Source organism: Chanos chanos, chromosome 8 (assembly GCF_902362185.1).
Source record: "Chanos chanos chromosome 8, fChaCha1.1, whole genome shotgun sequence".
Lineage (NCBI taxonomy): Eukaryota > Metazoa > Chordata > Actinopteri > Gonorynchiformes > Chanidae > Chanos > Chanos chanos.
The window spans coordinates 25,169,587-25,190,594 of record NC_044502.1 but is presented as its reverse complement, the minus strand read 5'-3'; the positions used below and the strand labels follow the sequence as shown (position 1 = coordinate 25,190,594).

The window sequence follows — 21,008 nt, the reverse complement described above, 5'->3', positions numbered from 1 at the left end:
TCTGATGGAGCATTGCCTCAGTGCTGCTGTCCTCATGCACAGTCTAATTTGTCTGGATTTCCAATGGGCAAGATTAATTTATGTTATTTTTGTGTGAAAAGGTGCTTTTTTTTTTTTTTTTACTTTGAGTAGATTTCTAAAGCAGATGCACTTCTCTTGTCTCTGGGAACTCCTACACCACTCTGGTGTAGATCACTATGGTCTAAGACATGTCTCTTTCCATGTACACAGCTCCTGTGAGTCTTTTGGGACAGACACAGCACTAATGTGTCACTCATCAGTGAGGTCATAGGAAAACATTTGAATGTGATGCCACTAAGCTGAGGCTTAGGTTCTCTGTCTGATGTGTCACATAGTTAAACAGTAGCTCAGTATGTCTGAGCAAAGAGTCATTTACTCATGTAGTCTACACAGTGACTAATTCTTCTTTACCACACTGTGGGCCTTGAATGGAATGCAAGCAGGTGGTATGAGCACATGTGTGTGTGTGTGTGTGTGTGTGTGTGTGTGTGTGTGTGAATGTCACTGTTCTAAGAGTACATCGCCTGGGCTGAGCTGGAAAGCCTGATGTCACCTTTTAATTGTGGTGTAATTTACAGAGAAGTCAAGCAGGCAACCCGGCTGACTATTTGTGAAATTACTTCATCTTGTGTGTGTGAAAGGAATTACAGGCACTGTACCAAGCTAGAGGGATGGAGGGAATCACAGAGCTATTGGCTGTGTTGATTTCAAGATCTGATGATGTTCTGATCTGATTTTTGTTGATCACGTGCTGTAGAAAAAATATATAAATACAAAGCAAAGCATTACTTTCAACCCATTGATAACCCATAGAAACAGCTGATAGTACATGCAGGACAGTGGGCCGCCAGGACTGGAGTTGAGAATCACTGGCCTATCTGAATGTTATAGGCAGTGGTGCAAGACAGCAGAAGGTTGGGCTTTATGACTGGCTATGGTAGCAATATGGAGAAAACTGTAATGGAGAGTGTAAAGCAAACTGACTATATGCACCTGTCACTGTACCCTAACCATCTCACAGAAGGAGAGGGAGAGGAGAGACCTGGGCAAGAGGAAACATAAGCACAATTTAACAGTGAATTTCTGTGACTGATTACTTCTGTCAAACAGTCAAGTGTTTATGGTTTTCTTTTTTATCTGAAAAAGTGTCACACTTGAAAGCTTTTGCTTGCATAATTAATTCCACTAAATGTGAAGCATCATAACCAATGTAATAACCCTTTACATGTCATGTACATTCAAGCAAACCATAAAAAAGGATATGACCTTACTAGGAAGAAAAATGTTCACTTTGTCTCCCACAAATAGTAGACAAATTGACATTTTGGGACACAGAAAGTTTCAACTTTCCATGTCAAATAATACAAACCTCAGGAAAACAATGAAAATACGTATGTGTTAAATGTACGAGGTGTGGCTATTAAATAATGAGACTGGGCTTATGTAAGTCGAACCACAGCGCACATGCATGAACCACGTGGTATGCATTGCCCCCTGAATAAACATAAACAACCCCTGAAAGTTTCAGTCTGCTTGCGTCTTCAGTTCGCTGTTATGCATCGCTTGAAGTACACGTGCTTTTACTGATGTGTTGTAAAAATGGTCAGTTCAAAAATCAATTAATCAATCAGTACCGCATCAATTTGAAATTCTTGGTGAGAATGAACAAAATGGCTACTGAATCTTTTCGTATGCTAACTGAAGTTTATGGGGAAGAATGCAAGTCACATGCACGTGTTTGAGTGGCACAAGAGATTTTGTGAAGGTGAGAGGATGTTGAAAATGATGAACATTGTCGATGCCCATGCACGTCAAGACCTGGCATTCGAAATGAACAGATCATTCAAAATGATCGACGACTCAGCATCAGAATGATTGCAGAAATGGTCTCCATTGATAAAGAGACGGTTATTATACAGTCATTATTACTATTATTAAAGTGTTATTAAACAATCATTAAAACTGAATTACAGCATTAGTCTCATTATTTAATAGCCACACCTCATACATTAGTGAAAAAAAAAGACAAAAAACAAAAGTGTGCACAGACGTGAGTTCAAGGTCAAATCACAACAAAGATATTTCAGCAAATAACAGAAAATGTGACCTGAGATTGAAAAATCAGGCGGTGAAGCAAATAAAGCTAACGTGGTTTAGCAAAAAATGACTACATATGCCACAGTGATCCTGGTGATTATATACCAAAGTGAATGTATGGGAAATTAGTTATCTGTCTGAGGTTTGATGTTACAGGGTTTAATGTCTCATTGTTATGTCTTGCCAAACAGTGATATCCAATAAAGAATATCAGTTAGTATGTGTAACAAGTGTATAAATAATATTTTGGAGATGGCATTAATACATAGGGCCTCCCCAAGCCTCCATACTGCAAATATTTTTTCATTTAAACATTAGGCTGCACTACAGCAGTCAACTGAAATTTTCAAGGAATGGCTTCTTTCTCCTGTTTGTCTCAAATGCAAAATTTTGCACCAGTAACAGTTTTGACAGTTATTTTGCCAAAAACCGATTAAGATAGAATACTACCAGATAGGTGGCTGTAATAGCAACATAAAGCTCCACAAGTAATGAAATTTAAAAGGAATTTACACAGAACAATAAGTAATACTCGCATGAATTTATTTGAGTGCAGTGCATGAAAAGCTTATTATTCTATATTAATATAAGGTTAAACAACATGACAATAAATTCAGAGATCCTGTTTAGAAATGAGTAAATATTATTTTATTCCATTTTGTTAACGTTATTTGTCAGTGACGCCGTAAAAATGACCTTTAAACTATACTAAATATCTTCCTTCCCCTTATATCGGTGTTACATCGAATCTAATGCTAGGTGTCTTCTAGACGTCTATGGTGTGTCGAGCTGGAACCATGAAGTGCTGGAATCTTCTCTTACCTGTTTTAATAGTCATTAGAGGTAAAACAAAAATCTCTCTCTCTCTCTCTCTCACACACACACAAACATGCACGCACACATAAAAGGACCAACCCTCCAATGTTCAGCTCCAAAATATTTGTGCTGTCCTCCACATTCCCATCCTCCACACTGTCTGTATTCTGAGACATTCTATTATGTGATTTGGAGCGTAGAGTATCTCCTAGAGAGACAAGAGACAAGAAGATCTGGATCTGGTTTAATCTGTTTTTTCAAAGCAACATTGGATTGGATCACCTTGATCCAGATACAAACTTTTCAAGATTACCAAATCTGGATTACCAGTGCTATAAATGGGACTACATATGACAATGTTGGTTATTAGCTATGTAAAGAACACTAGGTAGAATAACCAGTGTGGGGTCATTTTAAGTGTTTTTATTTGAAGAGACAGAAATTGTTAGAAACTACCTTTGATTGGTTTATCTCTGATGATTGTGTCATTGTAATTAATATACTGTGATAAATGACAGCTAAAATGAAATATATTATTTTTGTTTGATATTAACAGCTGTTTAGGGGATTATTTTGATTTTAAAGTTAAAGACCGATTTAAAAGTTTTATTACATTTTGTTCCTGAAATCCACCCTGAATCCACTATTCTGCTAGGATCAGGATAATCCTGATTTTTTGGATCAAAGATATCCCAATCCTGTTTTGAACAACACATACTGAGGGTTTGATCTAGATCAAAACCAAGACTGGATTACGTGATCTAATCCAATTTCAGAATCCTTTTTTTCTTTTGAACAACCCATTTTCAAGATTTGAACCAATCCGATAGCCATAATCCGATCAGATTACTTCAGAACAACTGGGCCTAGAAGATTTCAGAAGGAAAGCGAAAAATGCACTTAAGTCAGTTTAAGAAATACTGAAATGGATGAATGGTGACATCTGTGTTCCTCAAACATTGCATTTTTTTTGTCTGTTCCTTCATCAAACAGAGTGCTATGTTCCCCCCAATTTTATCTATCTCTCACTCACGTTTTCTCTCCACTCTCCACTTTTCTTAGATGTCTGTGCCCAGTGGAATGTATGGATGCCACGGGACATCTCTGCCATGACCAATTCCTGTGTAGTCATTCCATGCACATTTATGTACCCCTCAGGCGTCCGGCCCTACCGTGGTGTGCATGGAATCTGGTACTTTGGCCAACCCTATCCGCAACTTTTCCCTCCTGTAGTATTCAAGTCACGCACGGATATTGTGCATGAGAGCTATAAAGGCCGTACCAAGCTCCTGGGTGACCTGACACAGAAGAACTGCACCCTGCAAATCAGTAACATTGGTCCAGAACACTCAGGGAGGTATTACTTCCGTGCAGACCTGGGCGGGGCCAATATGTTCACCTACCCAGACTTCACTGAACTCAAGGTCCTGGGTAAGTGTCCAGAGGGAAGTAAGGCTTGCCGTATAAGTGGGCTCATGGTCATCTGCTGTTGAACAATCAGAAGAGAGCTCACAAATTATTTATTTTCTTGAATTTAAAGCATCTTTTTAAGCAGTTCATTCAATGCTAACCGTCAGAAGATTTGTTAATGCTTCTGGTCAAATATTTAATATTTAATTTCTGCCTTTTTTAATGTATAAATTTTAAACAAAAACTAAAATAAAGCAGGTTTTACATCTCTCACCCTCTTTTTCATTCTGTTTTAGATCAGCCTAGTATTGATGTACCCGAGGAGATAGTCAGCGATGAAAGTCTGGAATTGACTTGCTATGCCCCAGACAATTGCCCAGATATGAGTCCTGAGATTCACTGGATGTACACAGACTATCTGCCAGAACCTCTCTTCACTACAGACTACGTAGAAGAGAGCAACACAGCTGTGCTGTCCAGCACCCTGACTTTTACACCTCGACCTGTGCACAATGGCCAGCTCCTGGGCTGCCGTGTTCACTACCCTAACACCACGTTCATCTACGAACGGCTCATTTCGCTGGATATTAAATGTAAGTTACACCCCAAGAGTTCCCATTTTGTGCCTACCGAATGCAGTTCAGCAACTGGTGGAAAAATATTTGGGGCTTGACAATGTCAAGTTTCTGATTTTCACAAACTTGGTACAGTTGATTTCGCTGGCACGGTTGTAAAAGAAAACGTGCAGACACATACACTATGCATCAGAAACTGTTGTCTCTTCATTTCATGTGTAGGGGTAGTAGAGCTTGAATATTCAGGTTGTGTAATGTGTTTGTAAGTAAAAAACAGACCATAAGAGCATATTTCTGATGACATAAACAAATTCTATATCAACACAACTGGGCTGTAATGCGATATTTATTCTCACTCCTAATGATGAAAAAGATGGAAAAAAAACCCACAAAAAGGGAAGGGCAGATCATTCATTTGACGGTAAACTTCCAGAATATCAACATTTCATAAATAAATAATAAACCCTTAAAGGAATGGTTTAAAGACAGACTACATGTGTATATTAAAACAATGCAGCCAAACAATCTAACTAGAAATAGCTGCCTAATACTTTTTTGATGAGGGCAACACATGGTAAATTATGTAAGATATATCATCCAAGATAACAAACACAGACAATAGATTCTGACAAGAATCTGAGAAAATACCACTCAAAATTAAAAAAGAAAAAAAAGTAGGAAAGGTAATCTAAAATGCCCCAACCTCCTCTAAAACTGGAAACAAGGTCCTGTCTTACACAGTCATGCATATTAAATTGTAAAAACACATTTTATGTCAGTGAAACAAAAACAAAACAAACACACACAAAAAATCCCTGTAGATTTGGTAAATATCTGACAGTACACAGTGTTCATTTGTGGTTGATATAAAGTTCTAGGTTGTGTTAGCTTTTCTGTTCATAAGCTGTTACAGCTTTAACTTTAGTTTTGTTGGTTATTAATTATGGGGAGAGTTATTAAATACCACGTTCTTTTAATCAAACAGGTTATAATGTATTATAATCTATCACAGTCATATAATTTTGTTTTGGCAAATATACTGACTTTTTTCATCAACATGTAAATCATAGTAGTGTCTCTATCCTGTAAAGCAGATTACTAACCTATGTGCACCTTCAGTTAGTTAATGTGTATGGACATTGTTGTATGTATTTCTCATTTCAGAGACATCACATACATACATGTACAATCAAACACAGTCATATCACAGCTACCTGTAATAATGTCTCAAATCTATCAAGCCATCTCTCTTACCAAAGACAAAGCCTATGTTAGTCACATACCAGAAATTCATCACCCCACATTTCCCCTTAGTCCTACCTGATCCGTATCGCACATTAACCAAACAATGTCCACAGATAATACTGAACTATTATTTAGTTAAGGACCAGTATTTCAGTTGCCCAGTCTGCTCCAAAAGACCAAGGTATTTCAGTGACATAATCCTCTGTTATCCCTTGCATCAAGAGTTATCCTTTCTGCTACCGGTGCCAGGACATCTGCTTGCCTACCAAAATTTGATTTGTTGCCATCAGGCAGAGCATAACTTTGCATGCAGTGCCAGTGTGTGGGGATATACCGGGAGCTTTACCAGTGCCATGTCAAGGCCTGGCGATCCCTCAGAGCATCACCATAAAAGTCCAAATCAAGTTAGTCCAGCACCCAGCCCTGGTTGGCATGCCTTGCAGCACTTGCTGAAGGAGAAGATTGTTTTCTTATACCACCACTTGTCTCTCCTCCCCAGACTGTATGTTCTGTACACTATTCAAGCTGGTCGGCGTTGGCCCTAACCTCTTTACCAGGCAAGATTGGTCTGTCAGCTCTCACCATCAGCTACTGTCATCAACAACCACACTACAGCTGCCAGCACTAAGTCACCATTCCACCAGTCAAAGAACACTGATCCAGCTCTGAATTCTGATAATGCTCTGTCAAAGTCCAATGTAAATCCTGAGAACCTTACATTTTTGAAAGCTGAAGAGTGTAAGACTTCTTGAAGACTTGGTAGAGCTCACAAATTAATGGTCGTAGTGGTGAGCAGCATCTGATGGTCTTTCATGAGATAGCTGAAACAACATCCTCAAGCCAAATGGAAAATGAAACTGGACAAATTTTTCCTAAAGACAATTTCCAGCTACAAGAAAACGGCACAGTTCCATGCTGAATTTAATGTGTGTGGAATGTGACCATAGCACTGGGTGGAACTGCAAGTGTCATGGAGCTATGCGTGTTGTACCCTGCACCATAAACATCACTCAAGATTTTGACCCTGTTATCTTGCTCCTCAGTCCACTGTATTTCAGTACATCTTCACTGAGGGCATAAGCAGCATCAAAACCAGTGACTGGAATGTTGACCTTCCGGTAATTTGTCTCCATGTCCACAAGCCAGCTTTTTCAGTCAACCAGGATGGACTGCTTCAGACCATTTGCAGTGAGGTTAAAGTGCCTGCCAACCTGGTGTGTGGGTATCTCAGCCACATGAGCACCGATTCCCTGTGGTTAGACCTAAATCATTTCACAGTTCACAATGGGGAGCCATTCAAGCTCTGATCTGTGACCTCTGATCACAGCAGCAACCTTTGGGTTGATTAATGCGCATTACAGGGAACAACTGGCTCCAAACCATTTTACTTTCCACTTCAATTATCCCAATGTGCTTCACCTTAGTTTGGCCTGGGAGAAGGACTTCAAGTCTCTAAAAGCTTCACTATGGGTGGACTGTAAGCGCAAAGTAGTTCCAGAGGATATCCTTCATCTCATCCTGATGAAGGCTGAAGGTATGATGAAGACAAGTGTCTTCAAATGTGACTGAAACTGAACCCATCAACCCAGTCAGTGTGTTGCGAGGCAGGATGCTTTCCTCCATCAAGAAATATCCTGTCCATCAAGTAATCTGCTGTGATGGTGAACATTGTTCCATAGCCAAATTATTAGTTATTGAATTATAGATTCTTCTATTTGGCTTGTTGGGCCAAAAATGTAATAGAATAATGAGTTATGGTCAGAAGAAATACATTTTTTAAAAAGCATATAATTTGTAAAACCTTGCCTATATTTTTGTGTAAAGGATAACTACTGGAAACAATCAGCTTTCAGACAGGACAGAAGCCAGTCAGAGAGTGATTTCTTCACCAGAAGCTTTTTGATATATGACCTTGTTTCATTCATTTAAAGGAAAAGAAAACGACACACGATTTCACATCCTAATTATATTCACATTCACTAGGCTATGCACGCATGTATATTGCTAATACCTGGACAACAGCAGTCTCTTTAGCCTTGTCTTTGCTCACTCTGTGAGAGCACTTTGAAAATGTGGTAATATGTGAGTCAAAATTAATACTGCTCTTATTTTCTATAAAGTGGTGCTTTACAAAGGACTGTGTGACGTCATCTTGTTCCATATTGTTGTCTATATGGGTGTCTCTCAATACGGAATACGTCAAGTACGGACTCCCACTCTTGGGAATTCTGATTTTTAAAGTTCAGCTGAGTCCAGACCCCCAAGGATGGAGTACATTCAGTCTGCATTTGGGACAGTGGCTTTTTTGCTGACACCCCAGCTCAGCTCGGCTTGGCTCTACAGTCTACCCTGCATTTTCACCTTTATCTTCACTGTAATTGATATTTACAATAAAATAATACATAATATAATACAACAAATTGCCTGTGTTTGTTTTCATTTTAAAAAATATATTAATTATGATATTAATGGGGAAAAAAAAATATATATATATATATATATATATATATATATATATATATATATATATATATATTCACGATGTGTGCCTATAAAAGGTGCTGTATTTATCAACCCATATTTGAAATATGACAGATTATTTTATTGCCTAAAAAAGTCTTAAAACCACACTTGGTGACAGAACAACAGCCATAATACGAAACTTACAGTTATGTGTTTGTTCCTCTGCTGCCATTGCTGCCAATTTGTGTGAAATGCATTCTGGGATACTTGACTACTCAGGTTCACACAAATGACCTCCTGATGCATCCTTGATAAAACCCATGAATCGAGAACACTTCCAGGTATTTGATCTGTACTTGGCTAGATGCGAACTTTGAAATGGAACAGTATTTAGGCTGTGACCGATGATATTTCACAGGTCCATGGGAACGCAAGCACAGAGAAGAGCACATATTGAGAAATGCCCTGTTAGTGGCTGGGAAGAGATATTTCTGCCGCTATCTAAATCCAACTCTTGAGGCAACAATTGTACTCTAAAGCTAGTGACCCCTAGTGGATTGGAAGTGAAAAGCAGCAGCTTTATGTCCTGCTCTTACATATTTCACTAGTAATAGCACTGGTGTCATGTCTGCCAAAATGAAATAGGCCACATGAATATGGGCCAAATCTGACAGGCAGGCAACAATTTGGCCAGGTCTTCTCTGGTATGTAGCCAATATGTGTCGCTGCTTTCTATTACTGATTTTCTGATGGCCGTGTCTTCTTGCATATTGTCCAATTTACAACATGAGTGATATGATTTACCACTTGTGAACAGGCTGAAACTATAAACTGCACTACATTTTAGATATATCTATGCAACCATAAGGTTCAAAACAGAGTACTTTTAATGTTGCACTGGTTGTAGTTGGTTGTACTTACTTTAAAACAACTCCACAGGTGAATATTTGATGGTCAAGAACCAAATTTCATCATGAGTTCTTTTAAAGTAGGGACACAAGAGTGAAAAATTGAAAATTTGCTGAAATTCCCTATTTAATTGGGATTCTACAGATATGTCATACATACACACTTTTAAAAGAGAATGGTCACTCAGCTGCAAACTGTTGACTGGAAAAATGGAAGTGGATCTTCAGTATTTATTTGTTCTGGAATTTGTGCTTTCTTTTATATGTTACTGCAGGTTCTAGTATGTATCACAGCATAAATAACGTATTCAAACAGATGTATCCTCAAAATTTGTGCTTTTGGTGGTTTTTGACAATGCTATGTGTATATAGCATTAAATACTGACCATATCCATGGCATCAAATAGTGACCATATCTTTCTCTTGGTGTGTATTTTCCAGATGCCCCACGCTCAGTGTGGGTGAACATCTCTCAGGAGGTAATGGAGGGCAGTTCAGTTGTGCTCCACTGTGAGATAGACAGTAACCCAATGCCCAGAATCTCTTGGCACTTTGGAGATGAGGAGTTATCATCAGACTCAGCCTTCAATGCCTCGCTCTATCTGGAGGACCTGACTCCTGTCCAGGAGGGTGTCTACACTTGTGTGGGTGAAAATGACTATGGGTCCATGAACACCTCCATGTACCTAGCCATAAAATGTGAGTTTCTGTGCTCTACTTGTACTCTACGTCTAATTAATTTCTCTGTCAAAAATTTGAGTCAGCTGTCCATCAGCATATCTTTCTCTGAAAATTTGTTTATCTATTCATATTGGTTTATCCATTTGTTCATTCTAATTCTACGGTTTATGTTCATACATCATACACTGTAACTTGTAACCAGGTTTATACCAGAAATAAAAGGACACATTAATCTCTAATTCCAAATTTTTCTCATTGTTCTCATTCTCTCCCACTGCAGACCCCCCTCGAGAGCCATGGGTGAACGAATCTCTCACTGTGCAGGAGGGCTCCTCTCTGGCCCTGCACTGCAGCACACAGGGCAGCCCTGCACCCACGCTGACTTGGCTGAAGGATGGGGAACTGGTGGGCACCATCACAGCTGATGAGCTGTCTGTGCTGGAACTGGTAGAGGTCACGCCGCAGGCCCATGGCCACTACCGCTGTCTGGCTGAGAATGAATACGGCCGTGCCAGCAGCTCACTCAACATCACTGTTGAGTGTGAGTGGTCAAAAACACTAGATAAATAGTAACTGTACTAACTAATAGTAATTGTACTAACTTTCAGGATTAGTTTTTATGCCATTTGAATAGCTCAATACATAGAATATATAAGTGGTTGTCATGGTATGAGAATAGTGGTATTTGCTGCCACCACGCAGAAAAAGAGGACATCTCAGAAGTCAAATGCAGGTTAAATTAAAAAATGAATAAATTCAGTATGTGTTAATAATTGATTGTTAATTACACTGTGGAAATCAAAGAAAATAGCCCCTTACCAAGGATTATCAAGCAACTTGGATTTTCTTTTATGTCTGCTACTTTCCCCGAGCTGAAGAGGGTTAGCAAACGCAAATGATCCATTTCTCCAACATATAAATGTATGCTATCTTGTCCATTGAACTACAAGGCAGAATGGTGCTAATGTAGAAGACAGAGGGAGGAAATCTCTATTATGATGAAAGTCTCTGAGTGATGAGAGTCTATGTTGTCACTTCTGGATTTCTGAGATCGATGGGGAATCGTTTAATTGTGGGTTCATGAGATCAGCTCTGGTTACAACCATCAGTTAAACAAGACAAAATGTCTGCCAGCAAATCATACTATTTAGCAGTTGGGACTTGACATTGATTTGGGAGAAGCCAAAACTTAATCATATAATTAGTTTTATAATCTGATTTTCACCCTTCCTATGTTATCATGTTTGCAATCCAAACATTACTGTTTTCTTTAATTAGAAATGAACAGAGATTCATTAAGTAACCAAAATACTAAAGCCAGAGTCGATACATTTGCTTAATACAATTGCAAGCTAAAGTGTCTGACTATCACCTTGATTTTGATATAAAACACTAAAAAGATGTATAGCTAGCTTTTGTTTTACTAAAATAATCTAGTTATGATCAAATCTAACAAAACCACACTGATGATTATTTGCTGTAAATTGAACCCTTTATAAAGAGAAAACTAGAAGGTTACAGTTTTATAAAGCAGGTGTACATACTTTATTAACAAGTGAGGATTACTTGGAGAAAATATCATAAATTTGACCAAAAACAAAAACTTTGAACATGTTTGTATAGACACAAAGCACTATACAAGATTTGTTCCCATAAAAGAGGAGCTTTCCTGGCTCCTCAATGCCATCTAAAAATACAGTTCTTCTGCGCAATTGATTGTGTGATGTAGCTGTACAAAGAAAGCAAAAATTTACAAGTTACAATACTGCTAATAGAAAATGAAGGTAGAGCAAGCACTGTTATCAGTTAAATATTCCTAAAAATAATGTACGGACAGAAATGCTGTTTTACCTGGTAAAGTGTTTTGTTATGTAATTGAAAAAAATGTATATATAAACTAAAACCTCTCCTCTCTAGTTGCCCCAATCTTTCTGGATGATTCCAAGTGCACAGTGGTTCGAGAGGGTGTGCAGTGTGTGTGCATGGCGACAGGAAACCCAGAGCCTGTTATCGAGTTTTACCTGCCTGACCTTAACATCACCATCAATGAAACGAATGGACGCTTCAGTTATTACACTCACACCGATGGGTACACCTCCACTGCTGTGATAAAACTCCGCGGGAAGGGTGAACAGGCGAACAATGGAGGCACAGCCGTGCATGTGCACTGTAGCATGTCCAATATGTACGGGGCAGAAACAATCCGACTGGAGCTACAGCAAGAGAGTGAGTGGGCCACCAATCCTGAATATCACCCAAGACAGGGCTCTACTCTGTGAAAGCAGCTGATGATTTAGAGACGATGTATCGCTTTCCTTTATCATGTGGTAAAACATTTATTTTGAACTCAAAACTTTATGTAGGTGAAGTTGCTCATAGAAGACGACTTTGTTAAAATTGTGACCCCCTGTTCCCCCCCAGAAAAAGCTATGATCAGTATCAAAATTAACTCTACTGAAACTACAATTACATGTTATTCTCTAAAGGTCAGCTGAGTCTATGGAAGTGGTAGTTTGGGTTCCTGTGACTTGAAGGAAGCAAGCTATGTCAGTGATACATGTAGGACAGTATGACCTGCATTGAAAAATAAATAAAACCTAAGAAGATCAGAATATTGTTTGACCAGTGTGGTAGATGAGGTAGATTAAAGCATATCAGTGAGAATTTGTACATGTTATTTTCCAGAGAAGTATATGATGGCTGTGATTGTGGGGACAATTGGAGGTGTGGCAGTCATTGCCTTCATCATCGCAGCAGTGAGATATGTGGGCCACAACAACAAAAAGTGAGTTACATGCTTTAGGCTGGGAGCTGGGACCTCGCAGCTGGGGTCTGTTCATAACTTTCTGTAACACATCTGGTCTTAGCCATAGAAACACAATTAAATCATCATTGCATTTTGAATTGATCTTATTATTTGAAATTATTACAATTATTGTCAGGAATTCATTGCTTAGTCAAAAACCTTTTCCAGGACTTTCATTAAACATACTAATGTGACAGTGTCTCATTTTGATATCACCACATTCCAGGTTATGAAGTCTCAGGACAAAATTCCCTTTTCATAAGTAACAAATGAATAAATTATCATTTTCAATGCAGTACACTCCAAAATTATCAATGCTTTAAAAAAAAAAAAAGATGTCATATGAAAAGAGCAGTACAGCTTGCAAACTATGCATTTCTACTGAAAATGGAACAAATATATATTGGTTGTTAAAAATATAACCACCTAGAGAAAATATTGAACGTTAATTGTAACATTTCTATGGAAACACGTCTTTTTACACCCATGTTTGCCATGTTTGAGATAGAATCCAATAACCCAGACAACAACATAATTACTCTGGTCTTCAAAACACTTTTCACTATTAGGCTAATAATTAAAGAAACATAAAACCACTGGTGCCGTGATGAGCAGGCCTGGTCAAGGAAGAGAGCATCTTAATATATAGGCCATTGATTTTATTTATTTATGCTTATAGATTTTTCTTTCTTTATGAAGGGTACGCACTCAGTTGAATAGCATTGTAAAGAGATTTATTTATCAGGTCCTACGGTCACTATGTGCCATGGCACCCCATTATTCATGTCATTAAGAGAGCAGAGTAAGGAAACACTCAAGCCTAGACATCCATTTAGTTTGGCCACATCTTCTACCTCTATTCCATGGAGACACAACAAGCATCAGCAAAAATACACTTTTGAAAGATGATGAGGTGATGATGAAGATGAGGGGGTATGCAAATAATAAGCAAAGAAAACAGCTACTGCAGACATGGATAAAAAGAAAACAGCTGCCACATACATCAATTAAACTTTAAACAAAAACAGACTAACAAGATCATTGCAGGCTCAATTTGCTCTTCTGTTGCTTTCTAGCCCCAAACTGCTAAACTAAGCTAAGCAAAGGCACTTAACCAAAAGTGCTTCAGCAAACAACCAGACAATATTTTGCTCTGAAAAAAAAAAACATGAAATTTATCCTGCAATCTCTTTCCATCCAAACCACTAAATCATAATGTCAGACTATTTGGATTGCAATGGCCTTCAGGTTAACTTAGGTGGGGGTGAAAAAGGATACCCTTCTTATAAAAATGGATGCCCAGGCTTACTGTGTTGCCCTGAGCTAGAGAGAGGCAGTGAGACAGAGTATGATCATCTGACTCCGTCCTCCAGAGAGAACGGGAATCCTGGGCAGGACCTGGGATCTAAACCGGAGAACCCCTCAATGTTCTACAGCGCAGTCAAGAAGGACAAACAGAGTCTGAGGAAAAAAGTGGTGAGATACTGTGATGATGCATACAATTTTGAATGGAAATGCAGTAATGACTGCAGCAATAATAGCTGGATTTAAAAAAAAAAAGATTGTTCATTTAGTGATGTTTAGTCAGTTTTACTTATTTATTTATTTATTTACCTTTAGAATTTTAGCTGTTCTCCTTACATAGAAAGGAACTTGTTTTTGTTGTTAGGTCAGTTAATGCTACATACATGACAGTGAAGGTAAAGAAACATACCTTTCCCTTTCCCCCCCAAAACCTGTCCCTCTATTGCACCTATGTAACCTACAGTGTAAGTTCTCTTACCAGTGTTGATAAAGGCCAATCCACACAGGGCAGGATCACTGACGCCAATATGATGGCAAAGCATTGACAAGATTTTTTGAAATAGCTTTTATTATACAACTGATTGTATTCAGCCATTACAATGTTGTCAGTGCTTACTGACAAGCAAGCAACTGATAATTTGCAGAGTTAATACAAATGGATGTACAGTTATCATGCCATGTGTGGATGATGAATAGAGAAATAAAAACCTGTATGCTGTTAGCTGCGGCTTTTCCAGACCTCTATGCTCTCCTCTTTCATTGCTTCTCTGCATTTCTGTCTGTTTCTTTCCTATAACATAACAGCTTAAGACTGAGCTCCTGGGCTCTAAGTTTAACTCCATCCTAGAGGAGAGTTCTACGGTAAGGCTACGACTATCAAGAGCAAAACTGAGACATGGAAAATCAAATTGTATACAACACAGATCAAATTCTCCAATTCTCCAAAACTACAATAAAATAAAACAGATTATCGCAACAGAGTTTCTCACTAGACATGCTTCTTTGTTTCTCAATATTTCATCTGTAACACTGCTTTCTCATTATGACCTGTGTGCTAACTCGTTATGCCAATGGCTTTTCCTGGTCTCACCTGTGGCTAACGGTAAACCCTGACCTTTTGTTGAATGTCACTCCTCCATGTCACAAATGCTGATGGTAACTTGCCAGTTACCCTTATTGTTGGTACTTTTTTTTCTCTCTGCAGGGAGAGGAAGGAGATTCTCAACCTGTCAGCTCTATGGCAAGCCTGGAGAGACAGGAGCTGAACTACGCTGCCCTGTCATTCATTAGAGGGTCTCCACGAGGCAGGGCAACAGGGACTAGGGAAGACAGCAGCGAATACACTGAGATTAAGACCAAATAGATTGCAATCCTTCCCCTAACGCCTTAGCCTGGCATGATATTTTGGCATCTGTGTGCCCCATCAGCTCTACCCAACCCCAACCACCTCATCCAAAAAGAGTTTGTTTTGGACAGTTCCATTACATCACTTAGCCCACAAACTGGGTGTTCTGCCCACACTAGAATTCGATCAGGCCTATCCTTTCATAGCTGCCAATACATGCTGAGAGGCTGAGATTTGGCAGACAATGTACCACCATGATCTCAGTGTCCTTTTCTTCCCCCTGTACCACCTTTATGTCACGTCTTTCCTTTCATGTATGACTAGCCTCTCCCACAATATGTTTCAACCAGAATACCTTGGAGTTTTGTTTTGCTAACAATATTTTTGTGTAGGTTTTGTTCATTTAACATTTGGACATTTGCTGTCTTCCTGCCTGTCCTTGGCTGCGTCCTTCACAAATTTGAGAAATGCAAACAAAAAATGAAAAAAGAGAAACCTTCCCCACAGAAAAGGTTATGTATGAAAATATTTATTCCAAGGAAACCTAAGTATGTAAACACATTGGCTGAGAATAGAAATACCAAGAAAAGATTGTGATTTTCAAGAACTAGACCCATTTCAGTTTACCAGTGTAGTCTCTCTTGAGGACAAGCAGTTAGGACAGAAAATTGTGTAAAATGTAAAATGGGAAATGTGTAACGAGGTGCAGCCAGTGTGTCTGGTTTTCTAACCATATTACTTTCCTTATCATGGTCTTTGATGGTTAACACTTTTGGGGAAAAAAGCTTTGTTTCTTTTCTTCATTATTCTCGCATCATTTTCAGCATTGAGTCCCTGGATAGAAGACTCCATTTAACCTAGAAGTTATTGTACTCACATCTTAAACATTCAAGACTGTGGCTACAGTGAAGTGTCAATCCAGACAGTTTTTCTCATCACCTGCCCCCAAATGATAATAGTTCTAGAGTTTGCTGTGACTCAGTGGTAGGTTTTAACTGATAAAATGTTTTCCTTGTTTTCTCTATGTTATGTTTATGTTAAATCTCTTTGAGACCAGCTACTATGGCAATGAAAGGTGGAAAAATATGGATGACTGTTTGTCTCTGAAAATATGTTTGCCTTGTTATACATACATACATGCATACATACATATACATACACATGTACATAACACAACTACAGACTGACATGTTTCAATAGAAAGCTATGTAGATCTTGTTTTCTTGTTTTTTTTTTCTTTTGCTTTTCAGAAAACTCTAAAAATATTACACATGTTGTGATGTCAGCACTCATCAGTGGCTACCTCTCAGGTGCTTAACCCACCTTTGGGTCAAAAGACTTTCAAAATATGCTTTTAACAATAGTTTGGAAAAAGAAAAGTATCAAGTCATTATTTAACCAAAACCTAAGAAAATGAAGCCTAGTATTGCCTAAGTATCCCCAAAATAATAATAAATAGCCATTGTTTACACACACACACACACACACACACACACACACACACACACACACACATATATATATATATATATATATATATATATATATATATATATATATACACACACACACACACACATACATATATATATGTGTGTGTGTGTGTATATATATATATATATATATATATATATATATATATATATATATATATATATATATGTATATGTGTGTGTGTGTGTGTGTGTGTATATATATATATATATATATATATATATATATAATAAGCATAATAACTACATGATAACAGAGGCTGGCATGAAAAGAGTATGGACTGTTCCCTTGGGAACAACTGATAGTTCAGATAGTCCATCTAATGTCATTTTTTAAACAATGTTTCATGGAAAGCCAAGTTGGCTGGACACAACGTAAAGGTTTGTAAACAGCAACCTCTGCTAAAAAAAACTGATATCTGGTTTTGGAATGAATGTGACCTCATTTCTTTGTGGTAACCTGATTTCTCTCTGCTATATAGAGCCACACTTCCTTTTCTTAAACCAACAGTTTTAAACAGACAATTTTCTTGGAATTGTCCAGTTCTGACTCATTTTCCATTATGTCTGCTTTTCTCTGTTATGTGTCTGAGACTATATAAATATGTGTGTGTGTGTCTCTGTGTATATATATATATATATATATATATATATATACACACACACACACACACACACACACACACATATACATATATATATATGTATATATATGTATATGTATATATATATATATGTATATATATATATACCCGTCTCCGATTACAGTTGTAGGTTGAGATTGAGATTAACATCAAGTCAAAGCCATAAAAGTAAAAACAAAAAAAGCAAATGTTTTCCAGCTCTAGAAACTTTTTACAACGATGAGGACTTTATCCCATTTCCATATATTTAATTTTAATTCAAGTAATGAATCCTTAAAGACTAACTGAAATTTAAGATGAACAAATTTTCCTCGAAAAAATGTTGCTTTTTTGTACATTGGACCTAAGATAATGTATTATCAACATATAATCATCAAATTTTCAGTTTTTGAAAAAAAAAAAAAAAGATGGATATATTGTTTCAATAGCAGACTTAATCTGATCACAATAACGATCATGCAGTGGTATGTTTGATAAAGATGACCTCTCATGTGCATTTACACAGGCCTGAGGTCCCATCTCTGTCATTTATTTCTTCTTTTTTCAATCAAAAACAGGACAAAGTGCTTCAGGTGGAAAAAGTAAGAATTTGACAAACAATGCTCCAGATAAGCTTATAATTCTTTAATTCTAAGCATAATCTTGTTATTGTCGATTAGGAAGTATCCTGTTTATAAGACAGCTTGAGCCATTCAACTCAAATAACTGATTCTTGCAGCATGCATTTACAAAAGCATTAACGTAAAAGAATTAATTCATATTCGTAAAGCAATTGAAATGAAGTAGCTGAATGGGTTAAGTCGAACCATTTGTTGTCAATACCTTGCATGACATTGCTATGTTAGCGTACTTCTGAATATGTATCACCATGCTTTATATTTTGAAGGAAATCAGATAAACAATGAGGAGAGATTAAAATGCATTTAGAAATTATAACTCTGAAAATGTATTTGAAAAATGTACCTAAAAATGCTTCAGAACATTTCATTTATGTGAAAGCATGGGCAAATATAGAGGGGGCAATTTTTCCAGTCCAATCTAATTTTTCACTTTGTGTGTTGTAAAGATATTTTATGGACTTGACTGTATGATGACTATAATTATGAGTAATTTTTTTTTCTCATTGACACAGTAATTCTGACCCAAATTGTGCAATTGTCTATGAATTCACACTGATTTCAATTTTGTTGTTATTGTTTTCTGGAGGGGTTTTTTTTTTGCTAGCTTTTTTGTTTTATTTGAAAGAAATATGTTCCATCTCAAACAATGCTGTCTTTTTTCAAAGCAAAAAAACAAAAAAAGGAAATGGTTATTGTCCACTGTCTTTTTTCGGCTTCTTTGTGTTGATTAGAGGCAATAAGCTAAACTCAAAAAAAGGCTATACGATTCCATAACTTGACAGATACTGTTAGCTGTCCAGCTAAGACAATGATGCACCATTGACATTACCAGATGACAAATGACAGACATACTGATCATCAGGAGGACTGTGACCTCATGGTATCCATATGCAAACTGTGGGACACCCAAGAATGATCTCCTGGAATTTATAGCAGAGTATTTCAGAAAGGTATTCTATGTATAAAAAAGTATTTTGAGTTCATCAATGATCATTTTATTGTTTACTGTATATTTAGATGTTGATTTTAGGTGCATCTTAGCTATATATCTAATAATTAATAATCTTCTTAATCTTCTTTAACCTTCTTACAGAGTCCTATTTTAGTAGATACAGCTTAGAAAAGGACCTGGAAACAGCCTCCCAAACTAAGTCTTCAAATCTTCAGGTTCTTCAGAAAAAGTCTGAGAGGATAATGTCTTTACAAAAGAAAATACTGGAATAAAATCTTACAAAAAAGAGAGATGGAAAAACAACTAGGATTTAGTGAAAGTGTTGAGGAATGACAATCGCTACCAATCACACAGCACTCAACACAGAAAAAGAGCAGCTCAGGTAAACTATAAAAAAATTCCCCACTAAACTCTTCACACAGTCAGACTACAGCTACACTGTCTCCACAAGTACAGGAAGCTTTGCTAGCACAGCCACTGCATCAGTACGGCCCAACTTTATCAGCAGCTGTGCGAGATGGCCCACGTTCCAGTCTGGGTGTTTGGAGACTAAGCCTTCCAGCACAGCAGTCAGGGGGCTCTTGCTATCTCTCATTGAGTAAGCATAATTTATCCATGTGTAAGGATAGGAACAGAGGGCAGCTAGGTGGCGAGTGTTTTTGATTCCAGTAGTGTCCGGATCTAGCAAGATTTTTAGCTCTTCAAGCACATCCAGGTTGTTTAACACTGTTTCCAGGGGTGCTGCCTGAACTTTTGGAGCTGAAAAAATGGAAAAATAAAAAGATGAACAAAATATTAATGGAAATATTTCGAGATGTGTACATTGCACTCAAAATATATTTGAGGATTTCTGCACTAATCTTAAGTATATTGTGACTGCATTTATATTACAGATGTAACTTCTTTCTGTTGAAGCTTATCGCATAAAATAGACATTAGATATGAACGTATGTGGACAGATGTCAACATCTGATGTCAAATCTTCTAGCCAAGCATGCACATAAGAGAAATCAACTGTTACAATGAATAAATACATTTTCTGGCCAGCCGCATCTCTGTATCACAAAATGAGTAATTTATAGTCTGAACCAAACAGGTAAGTACAGAGCAAGGCTATAAGTTATAATAACCATTCAATGACCACAGTTCTTAAAACATAGTAAGAAATGCACCATAAGCTTCTTTTTAATATAGGCTGAAATTGAACATTTTAACATTTTAACATTAACATTTTGAAAATGATTTTGGCTGGCATCCACATGACAGGGCAAAAATAAAAATGCTGAACCCCAAACTCTTAAATCTAAATGGTGGGTCATACCATTCAGCAGTAACTACAGGTCTACTGACACCCATCTCTGACCCATGATGCTGCATGACAGACTGTGACACATATTTATTTAGATGAGCCACACAACTATGAAATACGCTTTAACATCTTTCTGGCTGTAATAACATTTTTGAAGCCCCACCATCTGGGTGAAGTTCAGTTCTCTCATTGAGGATGATTAAAACCCTCTCTCCTCCGGCATAAACCCCGCCCTCCTTGTCATACCTACTGACTCTAAAACACAAAAGTTGGCTGTGTGCACAGCACATATGCTTTAGCCCCATTTATCTTACAAAA

General features: G+C 37.6%; 1 protein-coding gene across 2 annotated transcripts; it reads left to right on the top strand.

The window, feature by feature from the left end:
• Positions 1–4,007: 4,007 nt before the first annotated feature.
• On the top strand, positions 4,008–15,690 carry mag (myelin associated glycoprotein). Of its 2 annotated transcripts, XM_030782343.1 has the most exons (9): positions 4,008–4,365; positions 4,641–4,937; positions 9,977–10,234; positions 10,497–10,757; positions 12,134–12,442; positions 12,902–13,001; positions 14,396–14,498; positions 15,132–15,188; positions 15,532–15,690. In XM_030782343.1, the coding sequence occupies exons 1-9, from the start codon at positions 4,023–4,025 to the stop codon at positions 15,688–15,690; spliced, it is 1,887 nt and encodes a 628-aa protein (XP_030638203.1). In that variant the 5' UTR covers positions 4,008–4,022. The 2 variants fall into 2 exon arrangements, with proteins under 2 accessions (XP_030638203.1, XP_030638204.1); XM_030782344.1 differs by lacking the exon at positions 15,132–15,188.
• The last annotated feature ends 5,318 nt before the right edge of the window (positions 15,691–21,008 follow it).